The 26827-nt window shown below is 48.6% G+C and overlaps 1 protein-coding gene across 1 annotated transcript in view; it reads left to right on the plus strand.

Moving 5' to 3' along the window:
• The window catches only part of gabbr2 (gamma-aminobutyric acid (GABA) B receptor, 2), a 296990-nt gene extending 279576 nt beyond the window's left edge, over positions 1 to 17414 (plus strand). The window contains exons 14-19 of the mRNA XM_056298819.1: positions 5781 to 5891; positions 8441 to 8665; positions 9032 to 9214; positions 9860 to 9989; positions 14960 to 15077; positions 17249 to 17414. Of these exons, the coding sequence (XP_056154794.1) occupies positions 5781 to 5891; positions 8441 to 8665; positions 9032 to 9214; positions 9860 to 9989; positions 14960 to 15077; positions 17249 to 17414 (933 nt within the window). The remainder of the gene's footprint in view (positions 1 to 5780; positions 5892 to 8440; positions 8666 to 9031; positions 9215 to 9859; positions 9990 to 14959; positions 15078 to 17248) is intronic.
• The last annotated feature ends 9413 nt before the right edge of the window (positions 17415 to 26827 follow it).

Here is a 26827-nt window from a genome sequence, read left to right on the forward strand (position 1 = left end):
GAGTGTTATTGTTTGAAGCAGATGTGCAGTCTACAGTACTGAGTCGAGGTGAGCCAGCAAAGTGCCACTGGTGTGATTTCAAATGACGCAGCGGTGGTGTAAGTCGGACAGCGCTTATGAGTGGGTATGGGGATATGAAAATGACTTTGTGTACCTGCAGGGATGTGCAAATGTTACATTTGTGTCAGGATATGTGTTTGTGCATCTACAGGAACCCAAACAATGTTCTTGTGTATTCGCCAGTGTTAATTTAGTTAGTGGAAGAGTGTTTGCCTTCAAGGAACTGGGTGTATGCAGCATGCCGCTGCAGCACAGAGCACCAATGCAGAATGCACATTTCACCTGAACATGTGGTGAAAAAAAAAAGAAGTATAACTTGAAGGGCACTGTTCTGTTTGAGGCAGAAGTGGCATTTACAATATTGGATTGAGCAAAAAAGTGTGGGGTGATTCTGGATGACGTATCGAAGTTGTATGCGGGTCGGCGCTGGTGAGCTCTGACCCCATTTTAGATTGTTTATCGTGTGAGTTAGCATAAATACAAAGTGGTGCTGCACGATTTGGTGGAAACGTCATATTGCGATTATTTTGGACAATATTGCGATTGCGATATAATAAGCAAATTTATTATGTAACGACCACTGATGACTAGACTCGCGAGCCCTTGGCTAACGGGTCGGACCCTTTAGTTGACTGGTTAGCACAGTCATCTGTGGTGCGGGTGACCTGGGTTCGCTTCCTGGCTGCCCCCCGAATTCGCTACATTGGTGTCAGAAGTGGGATGGTGAGGCCGTGAGGCCATCGGAAGTGCGTGCGCCCAGAGGCGTGAGGGAGCTGATATGCTGGCGTGTGGGGGACACGCTTCCCGAAGGAGGGGGGTAGTGTAACGACCACGGATGACTAGACTCGCTAGCCCTTGGCTAACGGGCCAGAGCCTTTAGTCGACTGGTTAGCGCAGTTGCCCGTGGTGCGGTAACTATACCACTTCTGATACCAATATGGCGAATTCAGGGGGCATCCAGGAACCGCCGCCACAGCTGCGCAGTGAACCCGGGTCACCCGCACATGGGAGACTGCGCTAACCAGTCAACTAATGGGTCCAAGCCATTAGCCAAGGGCTAGCGAGTCTAGTCATCCGTGGTCGTCACATATACAAATAATACAAAATTTGTCGTGTTGCCTCGACATGTAGTGACTTTCATTTTGTGTGTTTTGCACAGTGCCTCTTTCTGCTCAGTGTTGCTGAGCTCGAATCCAAAATATCGCCAGATAAGTTGTTTTTTTTTGCCACCAGTTCATCAGCGTTAACCTGCTCCTCGTCATCGGTATCCGTTTTTTCCTTCTTTCTGGTCCGCACACAGCACACCGGATAGTCATGTGACCGTAGATTGCACGCTCTTCACTGCCTCAACAGAGACTGACTGGTCAGCTGTTAATTATGGGCGTAGACATGCAGACTGCACGCAAACAGATGTTCACACACGCACATTTTATTATTTGATTAAATCACAGCCTTTTGCGGTTATATAATAGGGTTACACTTTATTTTAGGGGGTCGTAGTAATTTTCTAGTAATAAGATGGTAATTATCATGTAATTTCTTAGAAATAAGGTTGAAATTACCTTGTAATTTGGATTAGGGTTAGGTTCGGGTTAGGGTTAGCTGTAAAATTACCTGTTAAAACTACCACCTTATTACTAGGAAATTACTAGGTTATTTAGCGATTAATGGTGCAGCGCTAATACGAAGATGAAAAACACCTCATTCAGATTGTATTGGGGTGATATATTTACTACATCTGGAACCTACGGTTGTTGAACCTACACGCATGCCAACGTTACTCCGGTTAGTTTATTTGGTACTAAAGATAACAAGCTCCTCTGTGAGTCACTGCACAGCTCTCGCTCTCTCTGTAAGTTGATGCCGGTTCCTTGTAACAACAACAGATAAAGGAAGAGAGAGAAAAAAAAGCCTCTCCATGCGTCATCCCCTGCCCCACTTTCCCGTGTTTTAGCCACCTCAGTAGCTTTTAAGGCCAATAACTATGTTTCACCAATACTTTGCATCCAATAACGGCCTCCCGTAATAACAGCAGAGATGAAACTGCAGCACCGAGTTTGCTGTAGGAACTCTGGGGATGGGTTACGACAGTCCTTTGACAAAGCGTTTGAACTCTGTGTGATAGCCTGTGTCATATGCCAGTGATGTGGCACAGGACGGTTCAAAGGAGCACCACCAAAGTGGTCCGCCGGCTTTAATGTGGATCTGTTTTAGGACGTCTGAGGTTTCAAAGGTCTTTGGTTGGAAGAGCTCACTCTACATCAGTGGTTTGTGTGATGGGGGCACAGCCGCTGTGCTGCAGGAGTCCAGGACATACCGTGTCTCTTGCAAATGGTATGCGTCATGTGATAACTGCACACATAATCATAGGGGAGCTCCCTTTGAAGGTTGAAAGAGAAGGGGATGAGGAGAGAGAAAAGGGGGGGAAGAAGGTTAGCGAGAGGAAAAGGCGGCCCACAGAGTAAATAAAATGGCGAACATTGTGGAATCTGTACACAGGGATGGCTGCAAATGAAACAGTGGAGTATGAGAGGAACTAGGCAGGAGTTTGCAAACTCTCTGATATCACAGTGTTTTGAGGATACCCGACAACGGTGTGTCTCTGTATGTCAGTATGTCTCAGGTATGTCTCTGTGTGGAGTTTGTATGTTCTCCCCATGTCTGTGTGGGTTTCCTCCGGGGGCTCCGGTTTCCTCCCACAGTCCAAAGACATGTAGGTCAGGGGAATCGGCCATACTAAACTGTCCGTTGGTGTGACTGTGTGTGTGTGTGTGTGTGTGTGTGTGTGTGTGTATGTGTGTGTGTGCGTTGGCCCTGTGATGGACTGGCAGCCTGTCCAGGGTGTCTCCCCATCTGCCGCCCAATGACTACTGGGATAGGCTCCAGCATCCAGTGACCCCGGTTGGAATAAGTGGCTTGGATAATGGATGGATGGATGGACGGTATGTCTCAGGCCCTCTGTGCTCATTTCTGCCAATGTACAGTAACAGTACAGCTCCTTTATTGCCCCCCCCCCATTTGAACTAGAGACCCCCCATCCACTGTCGCTCCAACGTGGGAATGAATCCCAGTAATTTCCACGTATATGTATGTGGGGAATACAGGGATATTACTGTATACACATTATGCCTGGGGAGATTTCTGCATTGGTGTCACAGAATGTGTGTGTGTGTGTGTGTGTGTGTGTGTGTGTGTGTGTGTGTGTGTGTGTGTGTGTGTGTGTGTGTGTGTGTGTGTGTGTGTGTGTGTGTGTGTGTGTGTGTGTTGAACCCAAACTATTTGTATGTGTGTGTATTTACCAGTGTCAGTTTACCAGTGATCCCTATCAAACTCACAAGCAAGAGTCACATGTGTGTTTGCGTGTGTTTGCTTATTCATGTGCATTGATGTGTTCATCCAATGTGTGTGTGTGTGTGTGTGTGTGTGTGTGTGTGTGTGTGTGTGTGTGTGTGTGTGTGTGTGTGTGTGTGTGTGTGTGTGTGTGCAGTCCTGTTGAAAGGTATTACCAACTGGGGCAGATAAACCTCAACAAGGCTACAGTATAGTATGTATACATGGGGGCAGAAACAACTCCAGTCTTACTACTGCCCTGCCTCTCTCCATCCTTTCTTATTCTCTGTCCTGCACCACCTCCTCTGTTTTGCTTCCATCTCTCTCTCTCTGTCTCTCTGTCCCCCTCTCTCTCTGTCTGTCTGTCTGTGTCCCTCTCTCTCTCTCTATGTCTCTCTCTCTCGCTATTTCTTCTATGTCTGTCTCTTTCTCTTTGTCTCTCTCACTCTCTCTCTAGCTCTCTTTCTCTGTCCCTCTCTCTCTTTCTCTGTCCCTCTCCCTCTCTCTGTCTGTCTGTCTCTGTCCCTCTCTCTGTATGTCTCTCTCTCGCTATTTCTTCTATGTCTGTCTCTTTCTGTCTCTCTCACTCTCTCTCTAGCTCTCTTACTGTCTCTCTCTCTCTTTCTGTCTCTCTCTGTGTATCTATCTCCTCTATCTCTCTCTGTCTCGCTCTCTCAATCTCTCTCCCTCTCTGTCTCTCTCAGTCTCTCTCTCTCTCGCTATCTCTTCTATCTCTCTCTGTCTCGCTCTCTCAATCTCTCTCTCTCCCTCTCTGTCTCTCTCAGTCTCTCTGTCTCTCGCTATCTCTTCTATCTCTCTCTGTCTCTCTCTCTCTGTCTGCATCTTGCTCTCTCTCTCTAGCTGTCTCTCACTTTCACTCTCTCTTTCTCTAGCTCTCTCTCTCTCGCTCTCTTCACTCCCTCTCCCTACATTTGTACTGTGACCCTGGATTTATTACAATTCAATTTGCCTGAATATTTAATTTCACCCGTATTAAGTACAATATACTGCAGATTCATACATGGGTGCGCACATCATGAGGTCATTAGGTGTGCTGTTCTGTAAATAACTCAGATGACACACACACACACACACACACACACAAAAACACACACATAGCACACACATACAGTACACATGGTACACACCTAGCCGTATCCATGCACAGCATTCAACTGTTTTTTATCGAAGGGTTTTCCTAAGTGAAGTGTTTAACCAGCTGGGAGAGAAATAGAGGGGAAAGGAAAAGGAAGAATAGTGTGTGAGAGAGAGAGAGAGAGAGAGAGAGAGAGAGAGAGAGAGAGAGAGAGAGAGAGAGAGAGAGAGAGAGAGAGAGAATGGGAGAGAGAGAGAATGGGAGAGAGAGAGAATGAGAGAGAGAGAGTAAGGTGAAGACCAGAGTGGAGAGACGGCATGAAGGAGAAGATGACAGACAGAAAGAAAGGAGGGAAGGAAGTGTAAATCAACTTAATGAATAAGCTTCATTAGCGGTGGTCATTAGCGCCGCAGGCTAGAATTAATGCAGCTCCAGCCGGCTCTGCAGAAGCTCGGGGGGGGGGGGGGGGGACACACGTTGTGATTATGTACCTGGATGTTTGATCACTGACACCATTCACTATGACTGGCCATCGACGGCCGTCGTCCAGCAGTCTGTGTGACTTTCGTCCCGGCGGGCATCTCCCGGAATACATGAATGTGAAATTAAAATGCCTGAACAGAGAAAATGAGCGTGCGAACCGACTGCGGGCTCGCCGACGAGTCCCCCCGTCTTAAACGGCGGCGGTGGCTTCCTCCAGAGGTTTTATCGTTCCTCAGGGTGCGACTTCAAACACGCAAATTGGGACGCGGAGGCCGTCCCGGCCGTTTCTCTGCCGCGTTTGGTATCGCCTTTGATTACTTCCGTTTGTTTTTATTTTCTTATTACCTTTTTTTCCACAGGGAAATTATACATAGAGATGGGCGGCGCGGTGGCGCAGTGGTTAGTGCGGTTGCCTCGCAGCGAGAAGGTCCCGGGTTCGAGCCCCGGGGTAGTCCAACTTCGGGGGTCATCCCGGGTCGTCCTCTGTGTGGCGTTTGCGTGTTCTCCCCGTGTCTGTGTGGGTTTCCTCCCACGGTCCAAAGACATGTAGACACATCTCCCCGCCTGCCGCCCAGTGACTGCTGGGATAGGCTCCAGCACCCCCGCGACCCTGAGAGCGGGATAAGCGGCTCAGATGATGGCTGGATGGATGGAATATAGATGATCCGCTACGTTTAACAGCCGTTATTTTTGTGTCTGGGTCACCTAACTCTGCTCCCTCTTTCTTTCTGTGTGTGTCTGTGTGTGTGTGTGTGTGTGTGTGTGTGTGTGTGTGTGTGTGTGTGTGTGTGTGTGTGTGCTTTCTCCACAGGCGGACCCCCAGGGCCGAGACATTGCCATCCGTCCTTTCCTGGAGCACTGTGAGAACACCCACATGACCATTTGGCTGGGCATCGTCTATGCTTACAAGGGGCTGCTGATGGTGAGAGGAGGGGGGGACTTGTTTCGTTGCATAGTCATAGTAAGGACGCCCCACATGCAAACACACACATGTACTTTAACCTACAAGTGAGTGTAAAAGTCGTCCGTTGTTGCAGGAATGTGCCACACAACTGTGTACTCAATGGGGCCGAGTGTGTGTTTGATTCCCTGTACACGCTGCACAGTCATCACCCACTGCCGTTTTCAACATATGAGCATTTTCCTTACATTGAATATATACATTTTATAGCTTTTATTTACATGGTGTGTGTGTGTGTGTGTGTGTGAGAGAGATGGTCATGCACCTCGCACACCAGAGTGCACTACCTACAAGATGATCGTCACCCGCGAGCTTGAGGAAAGTCCTCCTCGGGGTTCTAAAGCAAATGTAACATGCTTAAAAGCCCCCCCCCACCTCCACCAGGCATGTGTGAGTAGCTCCTATAAATAGAGCCATCTGTAAATTATGCAGCCCTCACTCCCCTTACGACCAGCAGCATGAGACGGAGACAGCAAGAGAGAAGGTGTGTGTGTGTGTGTGTGTGAGGGGGGGGGGGGGAGAGAATGTAGGGGCAGCAGATTGGAAGAGAGCTACACAGACAGGAAGGAGCGAGGGAGTGGGAGAGGATGAGAAGGTTTATGTAAAACCGGAGACAGCAGAGTCGCTCTGCCTCAGTGTGTCTGACGTGAAGAGGGACTGCCAAGCACAGACACACACCGGACAGTCACCCCTGCCACGGTTCACATACACACACACACGCATGCACGCACGCACACACATGCATGCACGCACACACACACACACACACACACACACACAAACATACATGCATGCACCCGCATACACACACACACACACACACAAACAAACCCACATGCACAAACACACATGCATGCACCCGTATATACACACACAAACACACATGCATGCACCCGCATACACACACACACAAACAGACATGCATGCACCCGCACACACACACACGCATACCCCCGCGTACACACTCGAGTTTCACTTATCACTTATGATGACGCTGCTTGTAATGCGGCTCCTCGTCAACCCACCAGCCCTCAGCAGGGCTGTGGGTAAGCAGGCAGCCCACCTTACAGAGCAGACAGTGTTATTCAGCAGGCTGGGTGGTCTGCTGCTGGTACTGCTGCTCTGGACCGGCTCACGCTCCATCCAGCAACACCTCACTGCCCCCAACTAAACCCTTAATGACCACCAATGTCCAGGCTGCAATTATGTCCAATTCTTCTTAAATCCCCCTCTTTTTTTTCTCCCCAATTGTATCCGGCCAATTACCCCACTCTTCCGAGCCATCCCGGTCGCTGCTCCACCCTCTCTGCCGATCCGGGGAGGGCTGCAGACTACCACATGCCTCCTCCGATACATGTGGAGTCGCCAGCCGCTTCCTTTCACCTGACAGTGAGGAGTTTCACCAGGGGGAATAGCGTGTGGGAGGATCACGCTATTCCCCCCAGTTCACCCACTCCCCCAAACAGGTGCCCCGACTGACCAGAGGAGGCGCTAGTGCAACAACCAGGACACATACCCACATCTGGCTCCCCACCCCCAGACATGGCCAATTTTGTCTGTAGGGACGCCCGACCAAGCCGGAGGTAACATCCGGATTCGAACCGTCGGTCCTCGTGTTGGTAGGCAACGGAATAGACTGCCACGCTACCCAGACACCCCGTCCTAAAGCATTTTTGATACATTTTTACTACATCGAATGTTGAACATCTGATATTGGCGTCCTGTAATTGTGTATTCACAAGCAGAACCCATGTCCCGGCTCTCTCAGACTCTGTGGATAATCACACAGACCAGTTTCCAGACTAGATAAGTTGTTGGCATGACCATTTTACACTGATGACTGTTAAGGCATCAGCATGTGTACACTCCCAGAAACTCCCATGTCTTCTCATTTAAGCAGTCTGGTTTGCTTTGGGCAGCAAAGCTATTTCAGTTAGTTTGGTAGTTTGTGTTTAGTGGATGAGATACCCGAACAAACTTCCTTATAAGACCATTTCCCTTTCCGCCTTCTCTCTTTCTCTCTCTCCCTGTCTCTCTCATGCTCTGTCTCTCTCTCTGTTTATCTCACTCTCTCTCACTGTCTCTCTCTCTGTCTGTCTCTCTCCGTCTCACTCTCTGTCTGTCTCACTGTCTGTCTGTCTCATTCTTCCTCTGTCTCTCTTTGTCTGTCTCTCTGCCTCACTCTCTCTGTCTCACTCTCTGTCTGTCTGTCTCTCTTTCTTTCTCTTTCTGTCTCACTCTGTTTGTCTCTCTGTCTCACTCTGTCTCTCTCCCTATCTCTCTCTCTGTTTATCTCTGTCTCTCTCCGTCTCACTCTCTGTCTCACTGTCTGTCTGTCTCATTCTTTCTCTATCTCACTGCCTCACTCTCTCTGTCTCACTCTCTGTCTGTCTGTCTCTTTCTTTCTCTCTCTCTGTCTCATTCTGTTTGTCTCTCTCTGTCTGTCTGTCTGTCTCTCTCACTCTCACTCTGTCTGTCTGTCCATCTGTCTCTCTCTCTTTCTCTGACAGTTGTTTGGCTGTTTCCTCGCATGGGAAACCAGGAACGTGAGCATTCCGGCACTCAATGACAGCAAGTACATTGGGATGAGCGTGTACAACGTCGGCATCATGTGCATCATTGGTGCAGCCGTGTCCTTTCTGACCAGGGACCAGCCAAATGTGCAGTTCTGCATTGTGGCGCTGGTCATCATCTTCTGCAGCACCATTACTCTCTGTCTGGTCTTTGTACCCAAGGTCAGTTCACATTTGTGTGTGTGTGTGTGTGTGTGTGTGTGTGTGTGTGTGTGTGTGTGTGTGTGTGTGTGTGTGTGTGTGTGTGTGTGTGTGTGTGTGTGTGTGTGTGTGTGTGTGTGTGTGTGTGTGTGTGTTTGTGTGTGTGTGTGGATCTGTTTGGATCACAGCATTTTGGAGAGCAAAAGTGCAAAACTTTGAATTGCCAAAGAGTAGAGCCGCAATTATCACATGACACTTCACCGTTGTGCGGCAGCTAAAAATAAAAGTTCAAGTCCGGTGAGTGTTTGTTTGAAGGAGTTTATAATGGCCCACATTAATTTGATTCCAGAGTATAGTGACTCTCATACCCATAACCCCTCCTCCCAGTTCATCACCATGAGAACCAATCCGGATGCAGCCACCCAGAACCGCAGGTTAAAGTTCACCCAGAACCAGAAGAAGGAGGACTCCAAGACGTCCACCTCTGTCACCAGCGTCAACCAGGCCAACACTTCCCGGCTGGACAGCCTGCAAACAGACAACCACCGCCTTCGCATGAGGATAACAGAGGTGTGTGCTAAGTAGTCCACAGCTGTGTTGTGTAACGCTCTCGACCAGAGTCCCCATCCACTGCTTTCTGCTCAACACCCCATGTAAAACTAAAGCCCGTGGCATCAAATTTGAAAAGTTTTTGGCCAACTGATAAAACTACTAGCCATCCTTTAGTCATTTTTCAGTGTTGTGATGAAATTTCAGACGTCATTAGCCCAAGTCAGAGGTTGAGCCACTATCTTGTGTGAAAGCAGAGTCCCACCTCTTTGTAGTTACAGTAATACAGTAGTGTACAGTAATTAGCAATACACCACTTTTGGTCTCCTTAGAGATAAATTGCTACTGTTGTCCTCGCTTTTGTTTCCAAGTACAGCAAACATCTTGGAGAACAAGAAGCTGGATGTGAATTAGTGCCTTTGGAAGAAAGCGGCAAAATTTCATTTGGCCTTAAAAGAAGTCCTGAGCAAATGTGAAAAAGTGCCGGCCTGATAATGTCTCTTCGGCGTACTTCGGCTTCTGACTAGTCATTTATAAAACAACTCCACCGTGGTCGCACACTGTTGATTTTTACACGCTGAGCTCTGTTGGCAGTTTCCTTGTGTACTGCTCAGTTATCATTTAAGTGAATTCATCTCTTGGTACTGTGTGTTTCTGCCTCTGCAGCTGGACAAGGAGCTGGAGGAGGTGACCATGCAGCTCCAGGACACGCCAGAGAAAACTCCCTACATCAAGCAGAACCACTATCCAGACGCTAATAACATCCTCAGCATACGCAACTTCACTGAAAGCAAAGGTGAGATGCTGCCATCTTCCAGCTATACTTTGCCTTCCTCTTGCCTGCTGTGGTACAACAGCCTCACCTTGTGCTGCTCCCCCCATACAAGGTGATGGTTAGATATGCCCGCTAGAGCTGGCGCATCTGATGCACATGCCAGCACATGATGCTCTCAAGGGTGTCTAATGGATCTGTCGGAGCATTGGAAGGTAAAAAACAGCTGAGCTTGTTCTGGGAATTGGGATCGGAGCGTGCCAGAATTATTTGAGAAGTTTCTCTTCTGTAAAACTTCCTGGTTATGCAATGGACTAATGACTGTTAATGAGTGCGTTCTTTCCTTACAAACACACACACACACACACACACACACGAACAAATACACACCCGCTCACAAAACTATAGACATAGAGACCAACTGTGTCAGGTTTTGGCATCCCTCTCTCAGTAATTAAATGGGGGTTGGGGGTAGGGGTTAATATATGATGGAGAATCTCACACAAAGACAGATTAGAATAAATATGGCCGCCCTGCGGTGGGCCGTATGTGAATATTTTTTTCCTAGGATGAATCCAGCAAGTTCCCGCCCTCAGACGCTAGGATTGGCCAGATCTGCCTGTCAGTCAAGGCTGATGTGAGCACACAACAACCCTAACCCTAACCCTAGCCACGTTTGTTAGCTAACTGTTAGCCATTAGCCACGTTTGCAACCAAGCTAACTGTGCCAACTTAACTGTGTGTGTACGGTAAGTGAGTATTTGTTTCCTAGGATGAATCCCGAAAGTTGACGGACAGGCAAATCTGGCCAATCCTAGTGCCTGAGGGCAGGAACTTTCCAGATTAATCCTAGGGAAAAAAATATTGGTGTGCCGTATTGTGCCACTGGCTGATGGAGCCGCTCAGAGGATTGTGCTCTCAATAAGGAAACACATGCAGGAGAGGAGGAAGTCAGTGCCAGGTTCTCTTATGATTAAATGAATTGCCACAGTACTGTGAGACCTTTGAGCCAAAGATTATGCCTCGTATTTTTATCGTCCGAACCCTTTGAAGTAAAGTACTGTTGCATATCAATTTTGATCAGATATAATATTTTGAGGAAATTTCAAGATTTGGTAAAACGCCTAAAAAACCTTCTTTGGCTCCACGCTGTGCTGTGTAAGGTTTGCATACATTCAGAGGGAAAAAGGGATGGCACTGGCTCCTGAAAATGGATGATAAATGTCAATCTCACAGACATTATGCAAATATAATCACAGGTGGTTTAATCTTGAATACGGATCACCAGCGTGTACTTGGTCCAGGCCTCAGTCTGCTTATTCTTGACACTCATCATCAGCGTCACCAGCTCTTAACTGTACCAATCAGTATTCATGAGAGAGCTGGTTGAAATGTATTGGAGTCAGTAAAAGAGCGGCCGTTATGAGGGTAGGACGCCATGTCAACAGCAGTTACAATCACTCACCAAGGGTGTGAAGCAACACTCCACCTCTCTCACTCTCCCTGTCTTTATGAATATGTACTGCCACACGGCTTTGCTGGAGAACATCAGAGGAAGACGGTGGCAGTGTGTGTCTTTATGTGTGCATCCACATAGCATCAAGCTGCAGTTTGTACAAATGTGGGCAAAAAGCTAAAGGAAGGGGGTGTCCGGGTGGCATGGCGGTCTATTCCGTTGCTTACCAACACGGGGATCCCAGTTCGAATCCCCGTGTTACCGCCGGCTTGGTCGGGCATCCCTACAGACACAATTGGCCGTGACTGCGAGTGGGAAGCCGGATGTGGATATGTGCCCCAGTCGCTGCACTAGCGCCTCCTCTGGTTGGTCGGGGCGCCTGTTCAGGGGGAGTGGGAACTGGGGGGGAATAACGTGATCCTCTCACGTGCTACTTCCCCCTGGCGAAACTCCTCATTGTCAGGTGAAAAGAAGCAGCCGGCGACTCCACATGTATCGGAGGAGGCATGTGGTAGTCTGCAGCCCTCCCCGGATCGGCAGAGAGGGTGGAGCAGCAGCTGGAATGGCTCGGAAGAGCCGGGGCAATTGGCCAGATACAACTTGGGAGAAAAAGGGAGAAACCCCCCCCCCTCAAAAAAATAACACACCTGCAGTTTGGCATGTGGGCAAAAAGCTTGAGGAAGCCCTAGCTAGCTTAACATTAGCTTAACAGCGGTGTAGCGGCGGATAGATGCCCCCAAACACACTTTACCCACCTTTTATTTTCAGGAGAGAGTTCCGCTGACCTTTTTAGAGCTGACTTCAATCTTCAGTTCACAAATTCCTGGTTTACATGAAAGTGTTAGTAGCAGTATTAAGCTGCTCTATAGAGAATAATATGTTTCAGAGGGAACGTGTGAACTGATACTCTTCTGAGGCTACACGTGCTGAGAGATGAACTGAAATCACTGAGGTTACATTTTCCATGTTTGATAACCGAGATCGGTTCGGTTATCAGAAACATTGAAACTGTTTGCATGCATATTTTCCCCAAGTGTGTTGATCTGGAAGAAAAGGACACACATGCTGTAAATTGTAGTTTCAAATACGAGATATTCAACACAATTCAGTGTTGAAGTGTGATCATGACCACAATCCTTTGCACTCACCGATGTTTTCCCAGTTTCCACGAAGCACTAAAAGAAGCAGAGACACAACAGATGTGTCGGCTGAGGGAGAGAGAGAGAAAAGGAGAGCGAGACACACAAAAAATGCGGTTTACATTCACAGTTGTTGTAAACATCAGCTAAAAAAATGTATTTTATGGTATTTGGAAACTTCAACATCCTTTTAAGTTGAAGGTTGGATCTTTTTTTTTAAGTTTTTTTTTTTTTTAAACTGGTCAAAGTCGAAATAAATATAAAAAAATGGAAAATGACATGTAGTTCTGACTCGAAATTGAACCAAATTCAAAAACACAACTTGAGCATCCGGGTGGCATGGCGGTATATTCCGTTGCCTACCAACATGGGGATCGGCGGTTCGAATCCCCGTGTTAACTCCGGCTTGGTCAGGCGTCCCTACACACAATTGGCCGTGTCTGCGAGTGTGAAGCCAGATGTGGGTATGTGTCCTGGTCGCTGCACTAGTGCCTCCTCTGGTCAGTTGGGGCGCCTGTTGGGGGGGAGGGGGAACTGGGGGGAATAGTGTGATCCTCCCATGCGCTACGTCCCCCTGGCGAAACTCCTTACTGTCAAGTGAAAAGAAGAAGCTGGTGAGTCCACTTTTTTTGGGGGGGGGGATTTTCCCCCCTTTGTCTCCCCAGTTGTACCCAGCCAATTACCCCACTCTTCCGAGCTGTCCCGGTCGCTGCTCCACCCCCTCTGCCGATCCGGAGAGGGCTGCAGACTACCACATGCGTCCTCCGATACATGTGGAGACGCCAGCCGCTTCTTTTCACCTGACAGTGAGGAGTTTCGCCAGGGGGACGTAGCGCGTGGGAGGATCACGCTATTCCCCCCAGTTCCCCCTCCCCCCCCAAACAGGCACCCCGACTGACCAACCAGAGGAGGCACTAGTGCAGTGACCAGGACACATACCCACATCCGGCTTCCCACCGGCAGACATGGCCAATTGATTCTGTAGGGATGCCCGACCAAGCCGAAGCTAACGCGGGCATTCGAGCCGGCGATCTCCATGTTGGTAGGCGACGGAATAGACCGCCACGCTACCTGGACGCCCCTGGCAACTCCACGGATCGGCAGAGGGGGTGGAGCAACGACCAGGATGGCTCGGAAGAGTGGGGTAGTTGGCCAGACACAATTGGAGAGAAAAGGGGGGGGGGGACACAAGTCGCCCAGCACTGGAAAACACCGACTGTATCGGTAGTTGTTTGCCTCGTGATAATCACTGACTGAAGGTCAAACTTTACACACCTTGTTATGTACCGCTGCACCGCTGCATGTTACTAAAGTAAACCTTGTCTGGGTTTTACATTGTGTAAAGGTTAATAGACAAGTGGGACGAGGAGAGGTTGCAGTCTGTACTGCTCCCATGACAAAGTCCAGCACAAACCTGCAGGGAGCAGTCGCCGTGTGACCTGTCGGAAACATTTGCACGTAAATGTGCAAATGTTATTCTTGTATTCTGATTCTTGAAGCAAGATGATGTTTGAAAGGCAGGAGTTGGCGCCTGTCTGAGTCCATGATGGCGTGTATAAATATCTGTGTCTCTGCTTTTAACGCGGCTCTGACAGGTACAAGGTTAGGCTTTTTTTTTTCCCCAAAGTGCACAGACGACTCGCTCGGCTCTGAAATAGTCGTGCAGGCTCAGATGTCCAATGAGGGCACAGAGTACAGCGCTGCAATCGGCGAATCAGGTCAGCCGAACGCCGGGCCGCGGAGAATCTGGGACAACCGGGGAGGAAGCTCCGCGGGAAGAAAAGGATCACTCCGCTGCTCTCCAGGTGCCATTTTGGAAAACTGATAAGGTTGTTTACTGCAGTTCCGATGGTGTTTTATACCCACCGTCTGCCTCCTTCTGTGGCACCGGGGGAGTGAAGAAATCATGTCAGGGAGTTATTTCTGTCTCTGCCAGCTCTCGCCTCTGTGGAGGGAGACACAACATGAAAAAACTTTTCTTTTCCTTTCATCTCTCTCTCTCTCTCTCTCTCTCTCTCTCTCTCTCTCTCTCTCTCTCTCTCTCTCTCTCTCTCTCTCTCTCTCTTCCTCTCTAAAACTGGAGGCTTCCTTTTCCAGCTCTAGATATTTTTACACACTTGGGTGCTTTTGTTTCATGCCTTGAATATGTCGTAGCTTATCGGGAGTGCGATGGCATTTCCTTGAATGAATTTTCCCTGTTTCCTAACAGAGACGGCTCCCGTTCCACCGGGAGATGTGATTGCCATGTTTCACGATAACCATCGTGACACGCTGACTGGGCGACAGTCGGGTTTCACAGTTGCCTCTCAGGTGCTGCACGTGGGAGGTGACAGCGCGACTCGGGTGACAGCTCAGGTGATACTGGGTTTGAAATGTCTTCCCCTTGTGTCTCCGTACAGATGGGGAGAAGACAATACTGAAGAACCACCTGGAGCAGAAGCCCCAGGCACAGTGGGGCTCCATGGATCCTTCAAGGATAAACAGAGGTCCCCTGGAGGATATCAACTCGCCTGAACAGTGAGTTCTCCTTTCCTTCAGCCAGCCCCCGATCCCCCCCTCTGATCCCCCTTTTCCTTCCTCCCCCACCTCCTTCTTCTTCTCGGTCATCCCCGTTCCCTCTCCCCCCCTGGCTTGTCGGCTCTCCTCATCAGACCAGACGTCAAGATGTATCACAACCACCGGCAGCTCGCAGGCGGTTGCTCCGGCAACCGAGCCCTGCGAAGAATGGACCGGTTTTGAGCCCGCCTCACATTCCTCTCCCACACACGTGGCGTAAACATCTATCTCCACATACATGTGCACCCTAACACCACACCATGCCTGCACGCAAAATTGCACATACTGCACAAAGCCATAAACGCACACAAACACGGGTATGGTGGCACACACTCACATATGCGTGCGCACACGCACGTATGCACACGTGCATCTAGCTGATTGTATGTTGTCCCAACTCTTTAGAGACAGTCATTATGGACACTCAAAACACTTCTGTGTGACATACAGACATACTCACTTATTATTCAAAAGGCAGCAAAGGGATGTCGACTTCATCAGGGGGGGTGACGCTGGTGCAGCACTTCATGCATCATTGAGAGCCCTCCCTCCTACACTGCCTTAGCTGCGACGAGGAAGAAGTAAATGCACAGGATAGAGCCGGCTAGAGGGACAGAAGGTTTGGGAGGAGAGAGCGGGGGGGGGGGCACAGGGTACAAAATAGCTTGGATGAGATTGAAGGAGGTGACACTGAAAAGAGACCAGGGAGGAGACGGTGCAAGCGGTGGATTAAGAGAGCGGAGGGTGTTTGATAGAAATGGGGGAAATAGAGAGAGAAAGACAGAGAGAGCGAGAAAGAGAGAGAGAGAGCAAGAGAAAGAAAAGGGAAGAGGAGAGACTCACAGAAGCTTATGTAACCGGTGATTTACAGCTCGCATTGGAAGCAGCTCTCAAAATAGATGGGGAGGAGAACAGAAGTAAAGGAACACTCGCAGCTATTCCCATGCCGCATGAATGTTTGATCACATGGAGGGAACAGAGATGAAGAGGCAGGAGGAGGAGAGGAGAGAGAGGGGAAGCGGAGGGTGACATAGAGAGAAAGAGGGAAAAGTTAGAAAAGAGGTGTAGAGAGAGGAGTGATGGAGGAGAACGTGATGAGAATCTGCCATGGAAGATCAAGTCCCTGTAATGTTGAGTGGGGCACATGAAACTGCAGAACGCGTTCTTTACTGCACTGATGAACAACCCCCCCCCCCCCCCCCCAACTGTTACACATCTTGTTCAGAGGAGGTAAATGTTCAGGCTGTTTGCCTTCATCTTTAGTCTTAAAATAGACAACATCTACTCCCCGCCAGAGCGGCTTTGTATGATGACTAACAGTAAGTGTGCAACTCTACACAGAGGCTCTGCATGCTGCAGAGCTGTGAGGAGCTCAGCGTGCACTCTCTGCCCACCGCTGATGTGCGTATATATGTCTAAATCTACATCTCGGGTGGGTGCGTTCGAAAAGACAAATTCCCGATCATAACCTGTGAAATATAACAATGTGGCGGTCTGCCGCCAACGACTGTGCTATGAGCGAGCAAAATCTTGTTCCCAACGTAATTTGGAAAGGTCAGATTAGCTCCCTATGCTCTGGGACATCAGTATTTTAAAGTTCACCTAATTATGGTGTTTCTTTGGGCTCTTGCACCGGATGGGCAAGAACATTACCCCCTCCGACCCCCCGCTCCCATCTATATTCTTTAAATAACTGGCATTTGGTTATGTAACTGGCTTTGCATCGGGCTGGCGGTGGAGATGGCGGTGGCGAGGTGCGGCGTGAACTGTCTCACCAGGCAGAAAGATGAAACGCTCTCCGTCCGAAAGATCCCAGAAGTACAGCGGGACGGCAGATCAGGAGGTTGGCAGCAAGGGAGAGAGGACTGGGAACGGGTGAAGTCGAGTGCTCTGAGAGTAGGTGAAAGGGATAGGTGGGTGGGAAGTTAATGGCTCCAGGGGAGGTCTTTCTCCTGCCGATGTGACTCCATCACCGTATCTTTCCATTTATGTTGTAAACTGAGATCGTGTAAAATTGCAGGGCATTTCATAATGAAGCAGCATGAGCGACATCTTCCAGCTCACCTCTCTCTCTCTCTCTCTCTCTCTCTCTCTCTCTCTCTCTCTCTCTCTCTCTCTCTCCCTCCCTGCAGCATACAGCGTCGGCTTTCCCTGCAGCTGCCCATCCTTCACCACGCCTACCTACCCTCCATAGGGGGAGTAGATGCCAGCTGCACCAGCCCCAACGGCAGCCCCGGCTCCAGCCCGCGGCACAGACACATGCCCCCCTCCTACCGGGTGATGGTCTCCGGCCTGTGAGCTTTCACTTCCTTCCCCCACCTGGCACTTTGCAGAGGAGACAACATCCATGGTTCTTTTCTCGACAGCAGATAGACTGATTTCGTCAGCGTAGATGTGAATTTTGTCTCAGAGCGAGGAGGACAAACACCCAAATACCCACTTTGACAATGGGGTTAGAAATTGGGAGGGGGGGAGGGGGTCGAGTTTCATTATTCACGCCTCAGCATCCCCCCCACCCCACCCCACTTCTCCCTTTTTCAAACTGAATCCCTTGGATGATGGAAAGGGATGAGAGGAAAGAGGATGGGCACTTAGAAACTCAAAATGATTCACGGCGACCTCCCCCCTTGTTCATCTGCTCCCTTTGCCTGCGTACATACTCTATAACCACACACACACACACACACACCCATACAGACCCACACACACACACAAATTCTGACACTTTCACATCCCAGCAGCAGCAGAGCAGCAGTGGACCGGCGCTGACCTGACCTGTAGCCTTATCTGCTTCAAATGGGGGGGGGGGGGTCCTGTTTTTGTTCCTTCTTTGTCGTGCATATACGTATGTACTCTTGGCCATGTGTGAGTTTGTCGTCCAACTTGAGTATTTTCACTGCTACGGTGACTGGATACCCCGTGTGGAAAGGTGGCATTTCCACAGCGAAACAAAGGAGTCACCCGAGCCTCCTCCCCCTCGCCCCCCGGTGGAGACATGTAAATATCATTTCTGACTTTGATGTACTGTAAGGCTTTGTATATGCGGTGCGTGGACATTTAAAAGGCTACGGAGGGTTATAGCTTGTCATAGCGGTAGGAAACGAAAATCTAAAATGAACTCTAAAGAGATGCGCTCTTCCAGAGCAGAGGAGACACAAATTGGCGTGTTCGATAGTCCAGATTCTTCGCAGGGTGTTGGCGGTGTTAAATGTATACGCTCATGGGCAGCAAAATAAGATTCTTCAAAGTCCGCGACTCACGAAAATGTCGAGAGACACCAGGGGCCAACTCTTTTAACCAGATACGCACGGCTCATTTTTCCACTTTGCTAAATTTGCACCGCAAGTTTTCGCTCGGAAGATTTCATATCAAATTTTGCATAGGCCTTTCAATATTTTACAACTTGCTTAAATTGTCCTCCGAACGCATGGTGACCCCAGATAGCGACGCTCTTCTTTTTAACAGAGCCTCGCGGCTAATACAGATGCTAGGAAAACAGAGCTAAAACACATCACGAGAGCCTTTCCACACTTGTCCCGCACCCAGAAATACATTTGGAGTCACACTTAAAATGGAAGAGTGCACCTCCCAACTTTAGATGTTGTTTTAGACGAGGCGTCGGTGGTGGACCCTGTCACGGCAGATCCTTGACACGCGGTCTTTGTAGACTGACAAGTTGTCCATTAGCTTACACCATGGAGGTAAATGTCCGGGGCATAAAACGTTGGAAGTGGGTCAGCTGCAGCTGGAGTGATGAAACGATGGTCTGAAATGAGAAACCCCAGCTCGAGTAGTGGTGCCGCGCAGAAGGGAGTTCGGCCGGGGTCATTTCCACACGGGATCCGGTTTCGGACGGGCGAGTCAGACGTCCGTGACCGGCGGCGGAGGTATCGCGTACACGGAGGCCTCGTGAAATTGAGCCGCATTCGACGATGTGGGGCTGCGGTGGCAAGACGCTGGTCACGGCGACGGAGCATAAAGCACAGACACAGGACATTCCTTCACATGTACTAGTGAAATGTCACGTGAAACTCACACAACACTTAGCAGCAGGGCGCACACCTCGCAGTCGCAATGAAGTCCTGCGCAGTCGAACTTGGCCCCGGCAAGGTTGCGCCGAGCAAAAAAGGGCCACTGGACATAGTGTTGTCTTCTCTTTGTGAACTTGTCCTCACGCAGGATGAAAGTAACTTCGGACTCCTAAAAAAGAAAAAAAAAGTCTGAAGAGGTTTGTTTTTTCAACTTACGTTTCACCATTGGTGTCTTGGTTTTTAGTTTTTAAGGCATTGTTGAGCGCTGTGCCTGTCGTCTTATAATGTAGCCTGCTGGACCCACAGTACACAACGGGGCGCCGGGAGGGGGGTGGGGGGGTAGTGCTGACCGAGCAAACTAGAACATCGGCTACACATCTGTAAATTGTACAACTTGTCATAGATTTATTTTCATTCAATGCCTCAACGCATGGGACAAGTGCAGAACTTGGCGACGGTCCCACTCGAGACGGGAGTGGACTTCCTCCGCTAGCCGCTGTCTGCTAGTGAGCGACTTTCACCCGGAGGCCCGACGGAGGACACGGGGACAGGAGCGGGAGAGGAGCCGCCGGACACGTCGGGGTTACACCCCGTGAGAGCTCCTCCACCCCTTCCAGCCCCCCCCCCTCAATGCGCACAGGGGCAGGGCAAAACAAAAAACAAAAAAACAACAACAACAACAAAACCCCCCCAAGCACAGACCAACGAGAAAGCCACAGCTCCTAACTGCTCCTCCTTCGGCGGGCAGAGACTCCCGCCACGAGGGGGTGAGACGTTCTCTGGGGGGCAGGTTGATCCTTCCGAATAAAAATCGATGACACATTTTATATATTACATTATATGTGATTGTGTACGATTTGCTGACGCCCTGATGACGGTGTCCATGTATGGAATATTTGGTATTTGGCTTTCTCAAGATGGCATGAAATAAAATGTATAATTCACATAGACTTACCTCTGTTTTTGCGACTGTCGTGACGAGTCCACATTTACTCACCCGTGGTACAGTTTTACTTTTGTTTCCCGTCAGAAAAGCGTGGCTTGAAGTTCATTGGCCCTGTTGATCAAATCACACACGTGTCTATGCCAAGAGTCTCAGTGGACAAACTCAAACACCGCCGTGTAAACCGCATACATGGATGAGCTGTACTGCACCGAGGGCAATAAAAGGAGACGGAAGTGGTCGGTTCTACTAACCCACTGCTGGCATTTACTAAATCCCACAGTCATTTTTCTAATGTCAGTCTGAAATACCAAATGTTGATCATCAGGTATTGTGCTTTTGGGTTTGTTTTTTGTTTTTGTTTTTTCAGTGTGCCCTGCTTTTGTTTCAGTGATTCATTATCTAACCTTCCCAAAACATTCAGCTAAATGTTCACTAAAACAGTTGAAACGCAATGGTGGTAGTTCAAGGGCTCATCATTTCCTATAATGAACAGCATCCTGCATATTGGCTTGGGTTTTCCAGAGCTCCTCAAGCCTTTACTTTGTGGGAAGGCTCAATTTGACGCTCATAGATAAATAACAATAACACACACACAATTTATATATATATATATATATATATATATATATATATATATGCTTACACCAATCAGCCAAAACATTAAATCCACCTGCCTAATATTGTGTAGGTCCCCCTCATGCCATCAAATCAGCTCTGACCCATCGAGGCATGGACTCCGCAAGACCTCTGAAGGTGTTCTGTGGTATCTGACACCAAGACGTTAGTGCCAGATCCTTTGAGTCCTGTATGTTGCAAGGCGGGACCTCCATGGATCGGACTTGTTTTTCCAGCACATCTCACAGATGCTCAATTGGATGAAGATCGGAGAATTTGGAGGCCAAGGCAACACCTTGAACTCTTCATCATGTTCCTTAAACCATTCCTGAACAATTTTTGCAGTGTGGCAAGGCACATTATCCCCACTGCCATCAGGGAATACCGTTTCCATCAAGGGGTGTACCTGGTCTGCAACAATCTTTAGGTAGGTGGTACATGTCAAAGTAACATCCACATGAATGGCCGGATCCAAGGTTTCCCAGCAGAACATTGCCCAGAGCATCACACTGCCTCCGCCGGCTTGTCTTCTTTCCATCGTGCATCCTGGCGCCATCTCTTCCCCAGGTAAATGAAGCACACCTACCTGGCCATCCACATGATGTAAAAGAAAATGTGATTCATCAGACCAGGCCACCTTCTTCCATTGCTCCATGGTCCGGTTCTGATGCTCATGTGCCCATTGTAGGTGCTTTCAGCAGTGGACAGGGGTCATCATGGGAACTCTGACCGGTCTGCAGCCCCATACGCAGCAAGAGGTGATGTACTGTGTGTTCTGACACCTGTCTATCATAGCCACCATTAACCTTTTCAGCAATTTGAGCTACAGTAGCTCTTCTGTGGGACTGGACCAGACGGTCTAGCCTTTGCTCCTCACAAAGGAGGGAACACCCCACAAGACCTGTCGTTTTGTAGATGCTCTGGCCCAGTCGTCTATCCATCACAATTTGGCCCTTGTCACAGTCACTCAAATCCTTACACTTGCCCATTTTTCCTGCTTCCAACACATCAACTGCAAGAACCAACTGTTCACATGCTGCCTAATATATCCCACCCCTTGACAGGTGCCAATGAGATAACTAATGTTATTCACTTACCTGCCAGTGGTTTTAATGTTTTGGCTGATTGATGTGGCGTGTGTGTGTGTGTGTGTGTGTGACATGAAATAATGGAACATCTCTAAGCATATGAGCATATAAGAAATATATCAATTAGAATAACACACAGGTCCATGCTGTTTCTGTATTATTTTTTTTCTGTTCCATTTGTGGTATCCCATCTAATTTTCAGTGCAACTGATAATTAAAATCAGTGAAAAGTCTTTTTCCTTTTGAAATAAATGCAACATGTTCAAGAGGGGCAATAACCTGTTTTCTTATACCAGAAAGATATATAAAACCATATATATGCATGTGTATATATGAATATATGTGCATACATACATGTAAGTATGTGTGTATATATGTATGTATATATATGCATATATAGCTATATATATATAGCTATATATATAAGATATTTACGTACATTCTCATTTTTACATAGGACACACTGATGTTCACAAATACATCACAATGATACTCAGAAATCAATGTATTTATTTACAGTATCTGTAACTATGTTATGTAAAAGTGAGGTATAAGTTTGAAAAAGTTGTATAAAAATAAGTATCACACTTGGAACACATGAACATTTTTGGAGCCATCGGTTGTTAATGGGGTTTTGAATAACGTTCTTTAATTAACTGTCTGAATGTCATGGACAGCCTTTTGCTTTTCACATCATCGTTAAATAAAGTGAGACTGAAAACGTCATGCTTGTTTCATCAGGGGGGAAATAAAAATGGCTGAAAAAAACACACACACACGCACACATTAAATGAAGGACTTGATGTACTACGGGGAAAGTGTTTCATCCTTGGGATTCCCTGGATAATGATGCCATTTATCATAAAAACATGGAATTTGCAGCGAGGTATTTCTTGCTTTTTGGAAACCAGTCAACAGCCTGCGCCGTTTAATGGGGCAGTTAAAATACGACGGGAGCCCCGCTGCTCGTTAAACCGGCGCGAGAGTGAGCTCTTTAAATAGCTACGTTTTGACATCGAGGTCAGTCGTCCCCGCTCTCATCCAGCACCCTGTCAAATAACACCGCCCTCCCCTCTGCTAAATTATTCAGCCAGGTACACATGAGAGAAGCGCCGTGGCTTTCCCGTGAACGTCCCTCTGCACCCCGCAGCGTCACGTACGACACAGATAACGCCTCGTTTCCCGGAAGAGGGGATCCGCCGAGATTTGACCTTTCCAGACGAGGCCAAAACCCGCAGGACGCCCGGCACTGTGCGCATGCGCCTACCTTTTGATTTTTGGCTTTACGTCTTGTCGTAAATCACGGCGACGTGCGAACGAAAACCCTCCCAACTCTGTACCTAACTGTAGTCCACTGACTTCCGGTTTCTACTGCAGCGGTCATACAGGTTTCCTGTTTGTTGGCCTGCGCTGTTGACGATGGCATATTTTCTCGCGATGCCCGCAAGATTTACCACGGATAAACGTCAGCGACACGCACAGAGGAGGATGGCGGTACTCGTCCTCATCACTGTGGACGTAACTTGATGTACAACTCGAAACTTTTCCTCCGTTAGCTGGTAGGTGCAGGTTTGTCGACAGTTCTGTGCATGTCGTTGACATGTATCCCTGGTAAATGTTGCAGGCGTCGGGAAAACTGGAGCCAGCGGAATTTGTATGTTACACCCGGAGGAAAATTCCCTTTTATGGCACCCTACCAGCGGAGCTACCGTCTCTAGTGCGCATGCGTGGAGAGGGACCGTTGGGGGGAGAATAAATTTGTGATGAAAAGCCCTGTATGTTCAAGTTAATAAATAATACAACTGTTAGGAGAAACCCAAAGGCAAACATAGAAAAGGGGAAATGAGTGTGTGTGTGTGTTTGCGTGTGTGTGTGCGTGTGCACGTCTTGTTGTCAAGTTAGCCAAGCTTTTCCCTCCTCGCTCTCAAATATTTAGCATGTCAGTGGTAGACGGGGTTGCTCATAGGCCTTACTCTGTCCCATATGGAGGAAAAGTGGAGCAGGCAGGCCGGGGCGGTGGCGGGCCACTTCCTCCAGCATCACCTCACCGTAAATAGACCACGTCTTCCCAGACTCGCTCAGGCTAAATTCGGAGCGAAGGCCTTGACGTAAAAGAGGAAAAGTACCATAAAACGACTGAAAGTCAACACAGAACAGAATAGAAGATTCTTTATTAGTCATTTTGTACATACATACAAATGAAATTTACTCTCTGCGTTTAACCCATCCTAGCTGTGTAGCTAGGAGCAGTGGGCAGCCGCCGAGCAGCACCCGGGGACCAACTCCAGTATTTCTTTCTATTGCCTTGCTCAGGGGCACAGACAGGAGTATTAACCCTAACATGCATGTCTTTTCGGTGGTGGGAGGAAACCGGAGCACCCGGTGGAAACCTACACAGACACAGGGAGAACATGCAAACTCCACTCAGAAAGGACCTGGGACGGCTTGGGGTTTGAACCCAGGACCCTCTTGCTGTGAGGCAACAGTGCTAACCACTGTACCACCGTGCCACCCACAGCGTCTATACCTGAACGTATATACTCTCAAATGTAGCCTAGCGTGAACATCGAACATGAAACGAACACAGAAATATAGACAGTCATGTGTACTATGTCTCTATGTTCATTCATGCAGCATTTGAGAACATCATGTACAGATTAGAAAGGAAAAGAAAAGTCTTTATTAGACCCCGCGGGGAAATTCATTCTCTTGTGAAGGCCTTTAAGGTGCTGATGTGAATAACAATGGCAAGTCAAAGCAGCCAAGGCACACACACTCAAACACAAAAGCCGCAGATACACAGCTCATTTGCTGACATCTGGCACTGTCAAACGTCCTCAGTAGATACCATTCATTGCAGCTGCTGCCTGGGTTTTTTTTTTTGAGGACTGTGAATAAGAGCCGAGTCTTTTGTGATTCAGGGTGTCAAACAACTACCAAAACAAGCTGGCCTGGCTCCTGCTTATCTATAAATCCAGGAACAGTTTTACTTTGTTCCAGTCTGAGCCATTCAACAACCCCTGGTGGTATTGACTAGTTATATTATGGCTCAGGAGGGCTGACAGATTACAAAAACCACTTTTCAACAAACCTCAAAATACGCCATAAAAACTTAACAACGCTAAGCTAAGCATATGTAACTGTCAACTCAAGTGTTGGCAACAGAAAAATGTGCCTTTCTTTTTCCATTTTGCGTGTTGGAAGACAAAGCCAACCATATCCATGTAACGCAACAGGGAAAGTAATCAGTTCAAGTGGTCAAAAGTCAACAATACGTGGCCATCCGGGTGGCGTGTTGGTCTATTCCGTTGCCTACCAACACAGGGATCGCTGGTTCAATTCCCTGTGTTACCTCCGGCTTGGTCGGGCGTCCGTACAGACACAGTGGCTTCTGTGCACAACTGTAATCCACTGACTTCCGGTTTCTACCCCAGATAGCAAAATTGCTGTGTCCCGGACCCGTCCCACACTGACACTTTCATCCGGCCCACATACTGCATGGAATGATGGCACTTGGGCGGTCCACTCCTGTTTGCCAGATCTGGGCCAGAACCAAGCCATAGCAATGCCGCATGTGCCACATATTTGCCAAAGGTGGCCCATATTTGTTATAGATTTGGGCCATATTCACCCTTTACCACACGGGCCACTTCAGGGTCACACCCAGATTACATGTTGCCAAGAGCACCACATCTTTGCCAGAAAAGGACCACATTTGATTCGACATATTTGGGCCATATTTGCTATTATACATGGGGGCCACTTCAGGCTTACATCCATTTTGTCAAGGCCAGAAGAAGGCCATCAGTGCTGCATCATTGCCTGAAGTGGCCCACATCCGGATGCTATCTGGGACTGCAGCGGTCATACCAGTTTCCTGTTTGTTGGCATGTGCTATTGACAATGGCATATTTTTCACGATGCCTGCAACATTTACCATGGATAAATGTCAAAGACATGTAAGTTATATCCACAATTGTGGACGTAACTTGGTATGTACAACTTGAAACTTTTCGCCCGTTTCCTGGTAGGTGCAGGTGAGAGTTTGTCGACAATTCTGTGCATGTCGTTGACATTTATCCATGGTAAATCTTGCAGGGATCGCGAAAAATATGCCATTGTCAATAGCACACGCCAACACACCGGAAACTGGTATGACCGCTGCAGTAGAAACCGGAAATCAGTGGACTACAGTGGGACGCCGGATGTGGGTATGTGTCCTGGTCGCTGCACTAGCGCCTCCTCTGGTCGGTCGGCGCGATTGTTCGGGGGGGAGGAGGACTGGGGGGGATAGCGTGATCCTCCCACGCGCTATGTCCCCCTGGCGACTCCACACGTATCGGAGGAAGTATGTGGCAGTCTGCAGCCCTCCCCGGATCGGCAGAGGGGGGTGGAGCAGCGACCGGTGCGGCTCGGAAGAGTGGGGTAATTGGCCGGATACAATTGGGGAGAAAAAGGGCCGCCCCCCCCAACCCCCCCCTCAACAATACATTAGTTTCTTCCAGAGATACTATCCACTGTCTTCTAAAGAAGTAAAGTTATTCCGCATTAATGTCGCGTGACCTCTTTGCAAAAATAAGCCGCACAAATTGAAGGCTGGCAGATTCAGTAGACCTGAATGTAATTGGAAAGGGATGGAAACCAGCCGTTGTATCCGTCCTCGTACTTGTGATGTTTCGATGAAAAAATATGAAAGCATGCCCCAGCAACTAAAGCACAATAAGCTGCGTTTAGTCTTACCACAAATTTAAGTGTCACAATTCGTCATTGTCTCGGATGGGTTTCAGGAGCGTGGAGGTGCATCCACACACGAATTTCACGGGAACCCTCAAAGCATTTTATCAACGTCAATAAAATCTGTTGTATATTCTAGCGTGAAGGAAAATTAACACGGGGTTGCACTTTTCTTTAGTAGTGTTTCTCCTACCAACACGGGGATCGCCGGTTCGAATCCCCGAGTTACCTCCGGCTTGGCCAGGCGTCCCTACAACAGGGTGCGAACTACGGGGGAGCCAGGGGGCGCTTGGCTCC

This window comes from Lampris incognitus, chromosome 18, assembly GCF_029633865.1.
Source record: "Lampris incognitus isolate fLamInc1 chromosome 18, fLamInc1.hap2, whole genome shotgun sequence".
NCBI classification, from domain to species: domain Eukaryota; kingdom Metazoa; phylum Chordata; class Actinopteri; order Lampriformes; family Lampridae; genus Lampris; species Lampris incognitus.